The sequence below is a fragment of the Amblyomma mixtum genome, chromosome 4 (genome assembly GCF_055824585.1).
Source record: "Amblyomma mixtum isolate Tamu chromosome 4, ASM5582458v1, whole genome shotgun sequence".
Taxonomy (NCBI): Eukaryota; Metazoa; Arthropoda; class Arachnida; order Ixodida; family Ixodidae; genus Amblyomma; species Amblyomma mixtum.
The window spans coordinates 91,996,526-92,013,216 of NC_143015.1; the positions used below are offsets into that span (position 1 = coordinate 91,996,526).

Genomic DNA, 16,691 nt, shown 5'->3' on the forward strand with positions numbered 1-16,691 from the left:
ACTGCCCAGCGAGAGGGGGAGATAGCTTCTAAGCCATGTAGTAGCACACGTGGAAGTACCTACTTTCGCAGTTACTCCTACGCTCCGAAGGTATCTGATAACCTCTCTTAGGCGATGCATGCTGACTGCGTTTCAGCGAACTCTCACCAAAAGCATTTCCCTTACGATGCCCGCTCAAGTGAGAGACCCCTGCTGCATGCTCCTCCCCTATAACACTATTATTTGGCACATGCTAAGGTATGCAATGATAATCTGCAATAATTTAACAAAGAAAAACATTATTAACATACACAGATTTCAGAAAAAAGCAGTGAGGTTTTTATACAGCTCATTTGGGAGCACATCCATCTGTGACTTGCTTAATATAAACGGCTGAACTTCTATTCCCAACAGAAATCGTCCATCTTCGTTTAAACTTTTCGCCCACCTAATTACTATTTACTATAAACGGAACACTGCAATATTTTTCCTTATTACCCTGGTTATCATTCTAAAAATCGTCATTCTCCTGCAACAATACCTTTGAACTCGCAGGTTAATTGTTTTAAAATACGCTTTTTTCCAAAGACCACCACTGACTAGAACAGTCTCTCTAATGAAGTTGTGATGAAGAAGTCATTGCATTTATTTAAAGAGAATTTAAAATTATTGTGGTTGTTAGCTTGCCGCAGTATTCTTTTTGATTAGTCTGTGTGTATGCATTTTTGTATTTCTACGTGCCTATACTTTGTATTTTCGGAGAGCAATTTCTCAATTGCTATTATCTTGCATCAAGATCGCATTATTCCTCAACATATGCAACACTGATTATGCATAACCTCAACCTCAGCATAACCACACAACCTCACCCCGAAGCAAATCCATGGGGCTGTAAACCTTTGATAAAGGCTGTCCATCATTGAAATCAAGATGATACCCGTGTATTTGTTTTGATGGTAAGATAAAATCGTTATTTGCGGAATATCTGCAGGCATACAGCAACTGATGACACTGTGTAAGCCTTAGGACAAGTTTATACAAAAGCAGAACAGTGGTTTAGGGAACACAGAATATTGGATTACGTATTTGTGCTAAGTATTAGGGTACTGTTTTCTTATTCGTGCAGTACCTTCGTCTGCGCTTCAACCGGGCTATATCACTGACTGCTTGCGCCATCTACATATTTCTCACGGTAAGCAAGCGAAGATTCGGCACTCTTTCTCGGAATTTATTGGAATAACAATTTCTGAAATCAATGCACCGTAACAAGTCACACTGCTACTGCCAGTCTTCTGGCGAGCAAATTCCTGCCATTCAGTATAAGCCGCGGGAGACAAGGTTTTGTATTTTGTTAGGAAAATGTTGCTTCAGGTCTTCGCTTTTATCAAATTGGCGTCCAAAAGGATCATATCGAGGTTTATTTTCTATCATAATCTATGGGGCATTGACACAAGTAGATGCATTCCTAGCAAATCAGGAATCTGCAGCGGGCGCAAGCAACAACCGTTCGCGTTTCCTGGAAAAATACTTTGGCTAACACGTGACTCGTGTGCGTAAATATGCGGCTTTTACAGACTGAGAAATTCGAGGCCCGTGTACTGTGCGATGTCAGTGCACGTTAGAGAACCCCAGGTGGTCGAAATTTCCGGAGCCCTCCACTACGGCGTCCCTCATAGCCTCAGTCGCTTTGGGACGTTAAACCCCATAAACCAAACCAAACCTAAACCAAGCATCTTACAAACTTTGAAAAAATTCGGTCAGTCACAAAAGTTGCATACCTTTTGCATTTTCTGTCAAGAATTTCAACGCCAGATTCCTGGTAGCCACAAAACTTTGTCGTCGAGGTCTCGTTAGTGTTCGAAAGCTAGCTTATTATATCTAATCACACGACCAATTATGAATATGAACACTCAGCAGCAAAAAAGTGCCTCCGGTAATATATGTAAGGAGCAAACATAAATGCACGAATATTAAAAAGTGCCCCTACGTACTCGTATTTTCAACGTTAGGGATCGCACTATACCGTTAAACACTATTCAATAAATGTGCACCGCGCCAAAAATTGAACATCACTTAGCCTTCAGTAAGAGTGAGGTTATTATACTCTGAGCATTTCATCTGGACTCCGCTTTGAGAAAATATCTGCAACCGCCTGACATATTTTTCTTTTCTGGGCGGTGAAAACGTTACTCACTTATAGCGGTGTTACTAAATTTCTCTTTACTGCTTAGTCTTAGCGTGCGCTGTGAAATCAGAAGAGAGATGCTGCTACATTATTCGAGATTCCCGGCACTGAGTGAAAGTCGCTACTCACTCGGTTATACAAAGTTTCTGGCCAGGAGGAGCCAGAAGAGGGTTCACCCGAACTCAAATCCGAAGCGCCAAGAGCTGCTTCTGGGTGGTTCCGTAAGGACCTTGTCGCCTCGCCAAGTTGATCAGTGCTGTAACGGATGGTCTGTAACGCTTAGCGCTTGGTCTGTAACGCTTAGCGGGCGCCAGGGCGCCATTGGAGGCCTCGCGGGCGCTTCGAGAACCATAATGGCGTCAAATTCAAGTCATAAGACTTGAAACATCACAGGTAATCTCTTTCTATTTTTGCGTGAGGCGTGTATGATTGTATTAGATCGTCCTTAGCGAGCCTAGCGAAGTCCTTGTGTTATCTCGAAACCAGCTAGGCGTCACCTAGACGTCCCCTATTTTCATAGGTGCCGTGCAATCGACATCGTTTCGCCATTCGCACGTTGTCAAGCTTATACCTCCAAATATAGATCGGCAGAGATAAAAGTAAATTATGAGACACCCACACAAACTCCTGCCTATATATGATGTTATATTTTTAAGCGCAACCTGAAAATTTGTGTAGCGTTCTTTCATGTCCTTTAATTTCTTGATATATCTGCACCCTCCTTGTTCTCTGCAGCAAAGCGTAGCAGCTATCTCCATTTTCGCGGCATCACTCACACTTGTCACAGGTACAGTATGGCATTCGATCTTCTGTAGTATTATCGTGCACAGTATGGCATGCATTATTGTTTTCTTCCCAAGGCGGGACGAAATGCAATCGAATGCAAACTATTTTTTTCCGAAAAATAAAAGTGGAACAATGAAATCCTCTCATCCCGACCATAAAACTGCCGCTTACAATTAGGCTTGACAACTACCTAAAGAAAACCTGCAATATGGTGACCTGAACTGGCTTTTCAATATTTTTTTTAATTCACCACCTAAAATAATGGAAGAGCTTAAGTCAACACTTCATCGTCATGAACCATTCCTTCGCGAGAAGTGCCTTAACCGTACCCCGCGAAAGTCACCAGCCAAAATCTTCAAGTGCAGAGACGAGTAAAAAAAATTGCGCAACAGAGCCACAACCGCCTGGGCTTAAGAGAGAAATTATAATTGAATTTCTTGCATTCATTGACTTCTTGTTGAACCTCTCGTAAGACTGAGGATTGAAGAAGGGCTGCCATTCTCGTTTTTGGTGTTTTCGTGAACCAGAGCGCCGCGAGTGGCGATTATTTTTCACCAGTGATCGATCACTTGTGCTAATCATTTTTACTCGCGACTGTACATCAAGAATTTATTTACATGGGAAATAGACGCACCACACAAAATATGATATGCGAACGCTCCGATGTGTTTATTTTAGAAATTGTGGCATGTGTTTTATTGCTACATAACTGCGCAGCTCTAATCAATGTATTAAACTCTTTATTGAATACTACTACTGCGGTTAGCTCATCCCATTGACTGCAGCACTTGCCAGTTTCACTTCACAGTTCCGACACGTCTAGCAAACAGCAACAGCGCGCCAGTCGCAGATAAACTGTCACGCTGGAGGGGAGTTCACACTAAGCTTTTCCGGAGGTGCCGATTTATGGCATGACTGAGCGTAACAGACTGTTCACATAAAACTCAGGAATTTACATACAGTGCGAATGACAATGTGGCCTCACTGTCTATGGGAGACTTTCTGAACATTTCATGGAGAGAAAGCTGACGCCACTCCGTACGCGAGTTTCATTAAAGAGCGGATCATCCGCAGATAGAATCCCGTGAAGAGAAGGTTTCGTATTTGGCTTGACTAGCTTTGGGCCGAAAATGTTCATTCGCCTAGAAATCGGTACCTGGACCGCAAGGCTCTCCTCTATGCGCAGAATAAATTATTTCCATACTGCGTTTTACACTCCTTCAATAATTTTAACGCAAGTTAAACTTCGATGTTGGGCTGGTATCGAAATTTTCACAGCATCTCGTCGAGGTTTGCCTCAAGAACAGTCATATTGCTGCTGTTGAGACAACGATTCACGCCAAGTGATAGTGGCGCCAAATGCGAAAAACCTCATCTTCTCGCCCTAACAAAAATTTTTTTACATAGTCTATAGACCGTCCATAGATTTTTGTCCATAAAGTCTATAGACTCTCTATAGACCAATCCTATAGACCAATTATAATAAATACGAATGCTATAAACGGTCTTTAGACAATCTATAGATTTATGGCCATATACTTTTAGTATACTTCTGCCAGAGACAGTCTATAGATTATGAATAGACGAAAATAAATATCTATAGGAAGCCATAGAGTTTATAAAAAGACTATACACTGCCTAGAGACCGCCTAGAGAGGCGGCATTTGCGCCTCTCCATGATGGATGAAATAGATGAAGTATAGCGCCGCCAGCTTTCTCTGTAGGTAATACTGAAGAACTCTGCTTTCGAGAGCGCACCGGAGGAGCATCAGTATTCGGGAGATTCATCCGTCAGAAAATAAAACACCGTGTCACTGAGACGCTTCTTAGCATCACTAAAACATTCCGGATAACGGGACTGCATCCTCCCGGAGCGCCACGAACAGCGCAGTATCGGTCGAACCTGATCGCGAATCTATTTCGCGGTGACGAGCAGCATCTCAGAGCCCAATTGCACATAACTTCAGCTGTGTGGAGAACAAGAAACAATGCGACGACTCAACGCTGGCGGCGAAAAAGAGCCTGCCAAGATTTAAAGGAAAAAATAAAACTCCTAAGAATATTTACAACGTCAGGGCAATGAGGATATATATTGAGAAAAAAAGCACACGCAAGCTGGCTTCATACCTTCAGATGATTGCTTTTGAGACTCGTAAATTTCTTTCTATATTTCAGTTTTCAAGGCTCCCTTGTTCTGGAGCAACATTGCTATAGGGTTAGCAGGGACGCTCTACACGGTACTGGTAGGTAGTGTTCTCGGTGATCTATTTGCCTTTACGTTTTCACTGTTATGAATTACTTTTCTGCTTTTGTGATAAAAATGGTTACATGCCGCTAGCTTATATGGCATTACTGCCGTTTCGGAGACCTTGATCTTTGAGTGAAATGTAACTATATGTAACTGTTTTTTTCAGCTGCAAAAATGGTAGAAAGAGTTCGTAGGTTTGTCGGGATTTGACGTCCCAAAGCGATTCAGGCTATGAGGGACGCCGTAGTCAATGGCTTCGGAAATTTCAACCACCTGGGGTTCTTTAACGTGCACTGACATCGCACAGTACACAAGCATCTAGAATTTCGTCTCCATCCGAATTCGACCACGGCGGCCGGGGTCAAACACGCTTCTTTCGGGTCAGCAGTCAGGCACCAGAACCGCAGAGCCAACGCGGCGCCATAGAGAAAGATGTTTCGTAAGTGCTCTAATAGAAATTATTTGCTTCGAGACAGTGTTTTCTTCATAGAGGTCGAGAATTCATTGAAAGTGACGAAAAAAACGGCTGCTACAGCCTCATGCACTGTGCCTGACATCATGGAGCAAGCTGTTTGTTACCGGAGGTACTCACGTTTGTTTAAAGAAAAACGCGTAATTCAAAGAAGCAACTTCATCCAGGCTAAACGACCTCACCAGCATGGGTGCTACAGTAGTATGGCGCCATCACAACTGCCTGGTTCAGCCTTGAACTGAGACCATAATTCGCAGACTTGCTTCAGCCATCAAGGATATTGAGGTTACACTACAAAATGCGGGCCTCGAATAAAGTTTAAAAAAATTCCAAGTAGTTGTCGTAGAGCAGTCGCTGCCCATTCCTCAAAAAGACGCCGGGTTAATGGTCTCAAACCTTCTTTTTCATCTCTATACGTACCTATCAAGAACAACTCTGCTGATGTAGAAGTGTTTTAACTGCTTCTAACAGCTCGCAAATCATTCCGATTGGCTGACTACACTAATTGAATAATGCACGGTATCCTATGGAATTTTATTACCAAAGATTTTTTCAATTTTATCTTCGTCGCTACTTTCTCGTTCCAGCTCCGTGCAATTACCGATGCAAAAAGGTTTCCCTTTGTGTTTAGTTTCACATACAACACGTTAGAAGGCAGATCATGCGAGGTGGTTTACTAACCGCAGTCCTACTTGCCTGTTTCATTATAACAGACAATCCTTGTTGTGCAAAGGATACTAACCATTACCATTATTTCAGTCTATCAGGGAGAACTCCGATGTGTGAGGTATACTAACCATTACAATTACTTCATTCTATCAGGGAGGACTCCGAGGTGTGGTGTGGACGGACTGCATGCAGTTCCTAGTCATACTGATCGCTCCGACCACGTTTGTTGCGAAGATTCTTGTGGACTCGTTTTCTTCCAACTCCACGGTTCAGCCACTCGGCGATCTGGATATCAAAGAGTACGCTGGAGAGTAAGTATTCGCAATCAGCAGTACCGATCCCAAAAGCAAAGCATTGTCATTTCTTCTTTCACTTTCCCGGCAGTATTTTGTGGCGTCGGTAGAAAAAAGGTTAATATTTATGTCAGGTTCTTTTTCACGTTAAGTGGCCTTTTACGAATAGATGGTGATCAGTACGCGTGTAATTAGTATAATAATCATTAGTACGTGTGTTGAGGCAGGCATTCGTAATGGTTACTCGACTATAGATCATATTCACACTGACAGAAAAATGTACCGAATACAACGAACCCCTAATAGCCTTCATAGATTACCAGAAAGCATTTGACTCAGTAGAAACATCAGCAGTAATGAAAGCATAGTGAAAGCAGGGCGTAGAAGAGAGTTATGTAAAAGTACTGAAAGATATCAGTTGCGGCTGCACAGCTGCCATTGTTGGGACTGGGTGTCCGAGCCAGGAAACGGTCGAGGCGACGGTGAGTCAAAGGACTTTTATGTACAGTATGTGCAAGGGCTTTTACATGATACAAGGGCCAATAGCACCACGGGCTAGCACAAAGAAGAAGGGCGGCCCCGGCGGCGAGCGTAGCTCCGGCGTGATGGCTCTTCTGCTGCCCGTCTGCTGCTCGGGCTCAGCGCGGCTCCGTTTTTAAAGCCACCGCTGTCGGTTGCGGCAGCCAGCAGTTCAAATCCTCCAATCAGGTCACGGCACTGGCCACCATTCAAATTAGACCAATGGTCGAGAGGCGACGGCCGGCGACGCGTCGGAGGAGCCCGCACCGACGGAGAGGAGGGGAGGAGGAAGGGTCCGTGTCGGCGCCAGCGTGGCGGGATGAGTTACGCTGCACATCGCGACATGTCCGAGAGAGTCTGGGCCTGCTTTGAGCGACGGCGGACGCGCAGCGCTTGTTTCCAGAGAGGCCAGCCAGCGAAATGTGGGCGCCGGCACTACAGCACCACCGCCGCCAGACAATGCGCCACGAAGACGAGCTACTTCCGCGTGGCTCGGATGCGGGGCGCGCTCGTACGCCAGGCTCCTCCAAGTTCTCGTCCGGTGTTCAGCCGCAGGTAGCTCCAGGCTCCTTTCCGAGAACAGGTCCCGCTCGTCAGGACAGGATCACTGCACCGCCGCCTTGTCGCCCAGGTGACTGGATCAGCTTCCCTCGGTCCTTCGGAAGAGCTTGGTTCTCAGCATCGGTCGTTGATCGTTCTGCATGTTGCCAAGAACCGACCGACAACAGGCAACACCCAACACGAGCAAGTGCCCTCTGTCACCCGTCAAAACACCAGACTTAAGGTCACAAAACTGTGCTGGCTATATTTCTGTCCCCTTTTTGTTCCCTCTTCTACAAGAGACACATGTGGGATAGAAGAGCTTGAAAGTAATTAACTGAAACAAACTGTCAAACATGTAACACGGAATGAAATGAATGCAAAATAAATTTGCTCTCTTGAGATCACTCGGCCAGGAAAACACTTAGCTGAGGCCACAAATGAGGACATAATTTTTTTCTCGATGTACGAGCGAACTGAACAGCTGTTCGCGAAGAGACAAAATGTATGTCACGAGGAGGCGAAGGCAGCCTTGCTTACAACGCACAGCTTAGTGCGTCTGCGTTCGCGTTTACCTCGCTTCCAACTGACGTTAAATAATACTCGCTAACGTGGAAGCTAAAGTGTCTGCCTCTTTCACTGTGGCTGCGCTTTTTTTTCTCTCTCTCTCTGTACCGTGGCAGCTACTGTCTCTTTCACGTGGCTGCGCTTTCCTCCCTCTCTCTGTACTTGTCTTTCCAGTTTCTACGGGAAGAACGAGACGAGAACAATTCGCTTTCATTGACTTGCGACTTGTCCCTTTCTTTGCGCTTCGCGCGCCAGTCGCGACGTTCCGTAGCGAGTGCGCAACGCTTCCGGTGGGACCTTTCTTTCTTTTTCTTTGTTTCTGGCGGCAAGTGAGACCTTCCACAAGGCTTTAATTTCTCGCGCACCCGTTTGCCTTTCCGCTCGATGTGTGGTTCGCCTCTACCCAGCCTTTTGAATTTACGCCTACTGGGGAGCGTTATCCTGACACGCGGCTTCCCATCGCGATAGCTAAGCTTGGCCGAGCGCTTAGGCGGTTTCTTCTTGCCTCTGCCACTACGGCCCCGTAAAATCTTGCACTTTTTGAGCCGTGCACGCGTTTTCTCTGCGCGCGCGTGCCGCTTTCTCTGGGAGTGCAGTTTCTCCCGTGACTGCAGCGGAAAGCGAGAGCCGTCCTGAGAGCACGCGCCTTTTCGCGTCTCGCTCTCTCTGAGCTGGCGGCAAGATTCACACTTGTCCCGCTCCTTAATTTTTCGCCTCACGGGCAGCGCTCTCTTGTATCTCGGTTTCCTCCTAAGATACTCTTTCCCGCGCGAATACTTGTACGATTTATTTTTGCAGTTTATTCGACTGCTCAGATCTATGTGCCTCGACACACTGATGCGCTTCGCTTTGCGCGATAGCGACGCCTCGAACACTTCTTTAGCTCTGATTCTGACTCTAGTTTCAGGGCTAACAACGTGAATGGCTTTACTGAAGTCATTTTGCCGGCAACGCTGGCGCTTCCGATGGTCGCAACCCGTTTCCGCGCGCTTGCCCCTTCTCTCTTTTCGGCAGCCCCCGTCTTTCTTATGCCTGCCTTTCATCGTCTTTCGGTGACAGCTCTCTCTCTTGAGCTTGCCTTTCCTCTCCTTTCGACGGCAGCACTGTTTCTCTTGTTTGGGGATCACCTTGTGGCGATAGCTCACATTCCTGAATTGGCGGTTCCTTTTCTTCCGGTTGCAGCTTTCTATCGTGAGCTTTCCTTTCATTTTCGCCTGTGGAAGCACATGTTGCTTCCGTCGCCTAGGTTTCTGTCTGCTCTCTGACAACATAACTTTGATTGTCAGCCAATTCACCTGCGCTACCTGGCTCACATCAATCTATGGCGCCTTTACTAGCCTCCTCCAAACTGCACTCTTCCTTGTCAGCCTCTACGAGTGCACGTTCGTCCTCATCTTTCTCGGAAGGAATGACGTCTACCACCCCCATGTCGTTTGGAAGGTTCTGTTCTCCACTGTCGTCCAGCACCTTAGTTTCTTCAGGCGCAGACGAACCAGTGTTTTCAACTGACATGAGTGCTGGTATACAGCTCTCGTCATGCTCCTGACGCGTTTCAGCCAATTTCGGATGAGGGTCGGCTCTGCACTCAGTCGCGGTGTTCCCGCTACTGCAGCTGCTTTCTGGAAAGTCGCAAAGCTCAGAGCAGTGCGAAAGCACGGGACTCGTTTCGCACCGCTCACTGCAAACACTAGCGCACAACTCCGCGTCCGCAAACTCTATATGGTTTGGTTTGGTTTATGGGGTTTAACGTCCCAAAGCGACTGAGGCTATGAGAGACGCCGTAGTGAAGGGCTCCGGAAATTTCGACCACCTGGGGTTCTTTAACGTGCACTGATATCGCACAGTACACGGGCCTCTAGAATTTCTCCTCCAAAGAAATTCCAGCCGCCGCGGCCGGGATCGAACCCGCGTCTTTCGGGTCAGCAACCGAGCACCATAGCCACTGAGCCACCGCGGCGGCAAACAAACTCTATATGCGCCCGCATCCGTTGATCGTAAGTGTCGGGTTTCTGCATCTCTGCCGAACGCGCTGCACAACACGGTGTGCCGTCCTCATCTACTTCGCTTGCGTTGGCGCAAGCGTTTTCATTAAGGTCCAGACGGACATCCTCTCTGCCCTATTCGGCAACTTCTCCTGCTTTCGACACGCTAGGAGATCCGCTTTCCGGTAATTCCGCCACAATTTCAATGGGCGAGACCTCTGTAAGTGCATCGTCCGATGCTGTGACTACCTTATCCGATGGTATAGAGGTTTTCTCGGTTGGCGAATGCGGGGCAATTCCCACTGTTACAGCAGCAGTTAGATCTGCCAAGTACGGACTACGTTCCTCTGTGCCGCACTGGCAGTGCTGCTCCACAGCGACGCACTCTACTTCTGTGTCCCGATCCTCCGAACCTTCCGCATTTTCGAGCCATTCTAAAATGTCGCCTTTAAACTGGTAGGGAAAATCGTTAAACGATGGGGTGCTATTCACTCGCAGGTACCTTTGGCGAAGGTCCAGCGGTGACACGTTATATCTCGCCAGTAAGAAGCTTTTCAGCTCATCGTAGTCCGCCAAGCCGCAGTCCAATAGGCGCTTGACAACGTCATACGCTTCGCTGGAAAGCAGGGCTAACAACTTCAGAAGAACTGCAGATTGGGCTAGTTGGTGTCGATTCATAGTGATGGTTCAACAGCGCAAACACACACAGACCAAGAAGGAGACAAGACACACACAAGACACTAACAACTCCTGCGGCCAAAAAATTCCGCTCTACGCGCTTTCTCTAGCAGACGCTCTCAAACTCCGCCAAATATTGCGCCATATCCTCGGCGATCACGAAGGGGCGTGGCCTGTCTCTCGGCTGCCGACTATTAGTCTCATTCAGAACGGATAATGTTTTATATCTCTCGAAACTTATCTCATGCGCTTCAAGCTCGAGGCCCCTCAGTTTCCTGACGCGAGCACGCCGTTTTATCTCAAGCAGCTTCTGTTTTTCTGCCTCTTCGCACTCACGGCGTTCTGTCATCTCTTCCCAGGCCTCATTGGCTTCCTTAGCCGTTACTTACTCTTCCCGCATGATCTCAAGAATCGCATGCTTTTGTTTTGCGGGGCCCAAATCAATGCCCAACTCTTCACAAATTTCGATGAGTTCCTTCACTTTGAAGTTCTCCATCGCTCACAACAGCCTCTTGTAGTTTGCCCTTTTCTTAGAATTTCCTTGCCGTTCACTACTATAGCGCTACTAGTATGACACGCGCAAGTAATTCTTTCCAACAACGCCTCGTTTACTCCCTATGCACCAGATTTCGTTTCAAAGCGCTCCGACTTGGCTCGAAACAGCAAAGCTCTCTACAGTGCTACAGACACAGCTCTACTCTAGACTACAATCACGTATGCTAGAGCAGTCTGGCGAATTGAGGGGAAAACATCAGGCACTCACCGCGCCGAGGTAGCTGACGCCTGTCGATCCCGCAGCTGCCATCCACTGTTGGGTTTTGGCATCCCACCGCTGCCACCAATGTTGGGACTGGGTGTCCGAGCCAGGAAACGGTCGAGGCGACGGTGAGTCAAAGGACTTTTATGTACAGTATGTACAAGGGCTTTTACATGATACAAGGGCCAAGAGCACCACGGGCTAGCACAAAGAAGAAGGGCGGCCCCGGCGGCGAGCGTAGCTCCGGCGTGATGGCTCTTCTGCTGCCCGTCTGCTGCTCGGGCTCAGCGCGGCTCCGTTTTTAAAGCCACCGCTGTCGGTTGCGGCAGCCAGCAGTTCAAATCCTCCAAACATGTCACGGCACTGGCCACCGTTCAAATTAGACCAATGGTCGAGAGGCGACGGCCGGCGACGCGTCGGAGGAGCCCGCACCGACGGAGAGGAGGGGAGGAGGAAGGGTCCGTGTCGGCGCCGGCGTGGCGGGATGAGTCACGCTGCACGTCGCGACATGTCCGAGAGAGTCTGTGCCTGCTTTGAGCCACGGCGGGCGCGCAGCGCTTGTTTCCAGAGAGGCCAGCCAGCGAAATGTGGGCGCCGGCACTACACCATAGTCCTTCATAAAGCGAACAATAAAGTCAAATAAGAAAGTATTTCAGGTAGGAAAACACGTTCCATTCACCGCCTATTTACAAGAGGTATTCAGAGGTCTTGCTTTTGAACAGCCGGGGATAATACTGCAGAACATGATCAATGATTTAGACGGGCAGAGAAGAACGGTGGGGCTAAAAATTGACATGCAGAAAGCCAAAGTTATGTTCAACAGTCTCGCAAGAGAACAGCAGTTCGAAATTGGCAGAGAGGCGCTGAAAGTAGTAAGGGAATACGTGTGCTTAAGGCAGGTAGTGCCCGCTGCTCCGGATCACGAGAGGGAAATACCCAAAATAAGATTGGGGTGGAGCGCATTCGGCTGGTTCTGTGAGATCATGAATGGAAGTTTATCACTATCCCTCAAGAAAAAGGTAAAGTCTACAACAACTGTATCTTATCGGCATTCACCTATGGAGTAGAGACGTGGAGGCTAACGAAAAAGGGTTCAGCTTACGTTGAGGACAACACAGCGAGCTATGGAAGTGAAAATGATAGGTGTAACATTAAGAGACAGAAAGGCAGCACGGTGAGTCAGTGATCAAATACGGGCTAATGACATTCTAGTCAAAAATTGAGAGGAATAAATGGGCTTGGGCAGGGCATGTAATCCGTTAAGGGTAGCAGTCTGGATTGCGAGGGAAGGCAAGCGTAGCAGGGGGCTACAGAAAGTTTGGTGGGCGGAGAGGATAAAGTGGCAGGAGCCGGCACAGCACAGAGGTGGTTGGAGAGATATGGGAGAGGCCTTTTCCCTGCAGTGAGTGTTGTCATGCTTATGATGATGATGAATTATAGAACTTCTAATTACAGAAGTAGTAATTAGCCGAGCGGGAAAGAAAAAGTTGGTTTTTGATACCCTCTTTGCTTCAGGTGGCATAGTGACGCTGGCATGCAGCAGCCACCAGAAAACCTCCACGATCTGATGAGGGCCGCTGCGCGATCAGATGGCGCGCGAGCGGTACAAAGTAATCAAGTGTCCGCTGTCTTCAATTTCTCAGTGCGGAAACTGCGTCTATAGCCGCGAAGTAATATTCCATGCTGGTAGCCATTTAAGGGGCTAATTAACTCTAACGTGTCATAGACTTAACCGGAGCTTAGGTGAGCCCGGAATTTTCAGCTTATTTTATGGCCACAGCATTTAAAAAAAGGCCGAATGCTTAGTGATGTATACGAGAACATCTTCGACGGAAATACTTCTTGTTGGGTTGGTCATTAAAGTTGAAAAATTCTTAAACTAACCAATGATTTATTATTAACGCAACGTTTCTAAACCAACTCAGTCCCTTTTTCACGTGACGCCGTGAGTAAGGGACCGAGTTGGTCTAGACACGTGGGGTTGAAAATGAAATATTGGTTGAAGTGACTATTATCCAACTTCGTGATAAGGTCCAAGTGTTCGCCTGGGATGATTTTACGAAAAAAAGAGAGCTGATTTTGAAGTGGTCATTTTGAGTAAAATATTTTATTTGCATATAACTGACGGATAAATGAAACGGGTGGAATTTGCAAAACACACTCATTATGTTTTCTTTTTAGATTCGGATTAGAATTTACAAATTTTAGGCCTTTGTTGACGAGTGTTCGCAAAATTTGTGCGATTACAAATGCTAAAAAATTGATTCTAAAATAATAAAAACTTATGCATCTCATGGCGTTGTTAGTCGGCACTCTAATATTTAGTATCAACAACGAAATGAAACAACCAAACGGTCCAAAAATGCTATCTCATATTTTCAAATTCTTCCCTCGCAGTCTCAGCTTCGACCTGACTAGTGACGAAAATGTTTGGGCCTGTTTTTGGGGAGCATCGGCATTATCAATATACCGGATGTGCCTGGACCAAATGGTCGCCCAGAGACTCCTGGCATCTCGGACTCTGAAGGATGCCCAAAGGTGTTTATTATGTTGATCTTTTTTTTTAATATTTTCTGAAGTATGTGCGGCGAAGATAAGCGAAGATACGACCATGCGGAGTTCGGACACTTGCTTATTAAGCAGCGTTGATTAGCGGAGGTAAGTTGAGTCTGAGTGCAATGTGATCTAAAAGGACCTATTCAAGTAGCTTGACGCGTACAAACATTTAAAGCGAACTTAGCAGAAAAAATTCGGCAATGGAGCTATGAAAATACCTTGTTCACGTTTGGCTGTAACAAGGTCTTGCTGTAATTTGATCCCGAAGAAAATGGAAACGGTTTTGGAGGGCTAGTTTGCTCATACCATTTAAGTCGACGTCGGCTTACTTGACGAACACGAAGGAGACAGCAAAAAGGGGGAGGCAACGGACACCCCAGTCTTTTCGCTTCTCCCTTATCTTCTGTCGTCGTTACGTATTTGCACGCATAATTTAAGCCCCATCTTTTCTGTTGCGTACTGTCTGGCCGGAATGAAACGAGGTCACGCATATTCCGTGCTTTTCTACTTCTGTGTGCAAGTTTTGTACTGCAGCTGAAAGAGTGCGCGGAATTTTTTTCGCGTTGTTCTAAGGCGCTGCACGCACTTCATTGCGGCCGGAATGCATATAGGCTGGCCTTTACTCCAAAGACAATTAAGATGTTTGGTTACCGAAGCTGTAGTCGAGAAATGCAGTCCTTCTAACGCTTAAAATCCCAAGCTTGCATCAGCAATGCATTTGAGTCTATGAGTTCTCGCCTTTATACCTGTTTAAGACTCAAGTGTTATTCAAAACACCTACAGAGATGAAGCGCTGTGCAACAAAAACAAGTTTTCAAAATATAAACTGGAAGGAGTGAAGGTTTTCTGAAAGGATCTCAACATATGCTAACCAAGCTATAAACTCTCTCGAGTGTTATCTTGCTGCGAGAGTTGTTTCGAAATTTTCTTAAATACCTAACTTCACACAGAGCTCAGGTTCACTATTAACGGCTTTCAAAACTTCCCCTCTCCTCTTTGTAATTCTGACAGGCTGGAAGCGGTGCATCTTACACCGCGCTGACCACACACGCCAGCCGCAGACTGATTTTCACGCTCCTTATTAATTCATTATTTTTCTATGACGTGGCGCGCACCATGGCGCTCTTGGAATGTTGTCTTTGACCCTTGCAAACTGTATGAAGCACTTTGGAAGCTGTGCAGATAGATGCAGCAACTCAAGAGGCAAAACCACGGAGTGCATCCCCAGGGAGAACGAATGAACGTGTCAGCCGCTAAGATGTTGTATGTTCGTCTGTCGTCCATTAGCAAGGCTCCGTTTCAGCAAGAATAGCTCTACGCATGCAGCCTTGATGATCTGGCCCCTACAGTAACATTCATGGTCCCCCATTTCATGAGATATAATAACGACATGTTGTTTGGCAATCATGGTTTCAGGTTGGAACAGTTTTCGAAACCTATGCTTGTTTCCTTGTTTCTTTCGGTGGTTCTCAGTGCGCACATATTAAGCGCAACGCACTAGTTATACGTGGCTTATAAAAGAAAGTCGTAACTGTTCTCAGAAGCCATACTTCCATGTGACCTCTATAGGAAGGAAGGCTGTGATTTCGAGCGGCCAAGCAAAAGTTCAAAACAGATTTTATTCGAATGCCTCACCACCTGTTAAGCTAGAAGGCGAGGTGGGTGCTTTTGAAGAATATTGCGACATAAACATACACCTATGAAGTAAGCGCATGACGTACGCGGAAAAGAGGCTGCAGTTACCTTTGAACAAGCCTAATTCTAATTAATATGGGCAGGCGACAGCATGCAGAAGCAGTAACAGCCACAAGAGGACCTCACATGAAAAAAAAAAGCATAGATGAATTCGCTTATGACAGATTAGCGCAATTGGTAGCTTTCAGAAAACAGAAGTCAACTCTCGTATACATTATCGAGCTCGTGCAACTTGAAACTGAAAGAAAAAAGTGAAACACTAATACTGTTAGAACGCATAAACGAGACGATGCTGACCGAGAGACTTTCTTTTTAAATTGGCATTCGATGCAAAATTCCTGAGCACACCTAGTCGAAAGTGCTTCTCAGTGCACAAAACAGCTCACTGTTAGTTGTTTAGGGCTTAGTTATTCATAGCAGCACAACCTCGTCATCATGGTTTTTATCCTACAACAAGCAACAAGCAAAGCAGGCACGGCTTAATGCCAAGTGATAATGCGTTTTTTTTTTGTTCATTACGAGTTCAGTAACGCACTGCTTAGTTCCAGAGAAAGCTACTTTTTTCCACCCAGAACCGCAGTCATCAGTTCTGTACTGCTAATGGTGATGTATGCTGTGTGTTTCTCAATGGGAGCGGCGCTGACAATCTCGTACCGTGGATGCGACCCAGGCCTACAGGGAGCTATTAGAAGCATTGACCAAGTGAGCCCTGCTTATACTATTTACGGTGTATATTACGACAATTTTTCCGGCCAAGGCAGCCGT

The 16,691-nt window shown here is 46.4% G+C and overlaps 1 protein-coding gene across 1 annotated transcript in view; it reads left to right on the top strand.

Moving 5' to 3' along the window:
* Positions 1 to 16,691, top strand: part of LOC149347421 (sodium-coupled monocarboxylate transporter 2-like) — an 82,795-nt gene that overhangs the window by 15,316 nt on the left and 50,788 nt on the right. The window contains exons 2-7 of the mRNA XM_089541579.1: positions 1,106 to 1,171; positions 2,900 to 2,951; positions 5,126 to 5,193; positions 6,493 to 6,650; positions 14,073 to 14,213; positions 16,499 to 16,628. Coding sequence (XP_089397705.1) covers positions 1,106 to 1,171; positions 2,900 to 2,951; positions 5,126 to 5,193; positions 6,493 to 6,650; positions 14,073 to 14,213; positions 16,499 to 16,628 — 615 coding nt within the window. The remainder of the gene's footprint in view (positions 1 to 1,105; positions 1,172 to 2,899; positions 2,952 to 5,125; positions 5,194 to 6,492; positions 6,651 to 14,072; positions 14,214 to 16,498; positions 16,629 to 16,691) is intronic.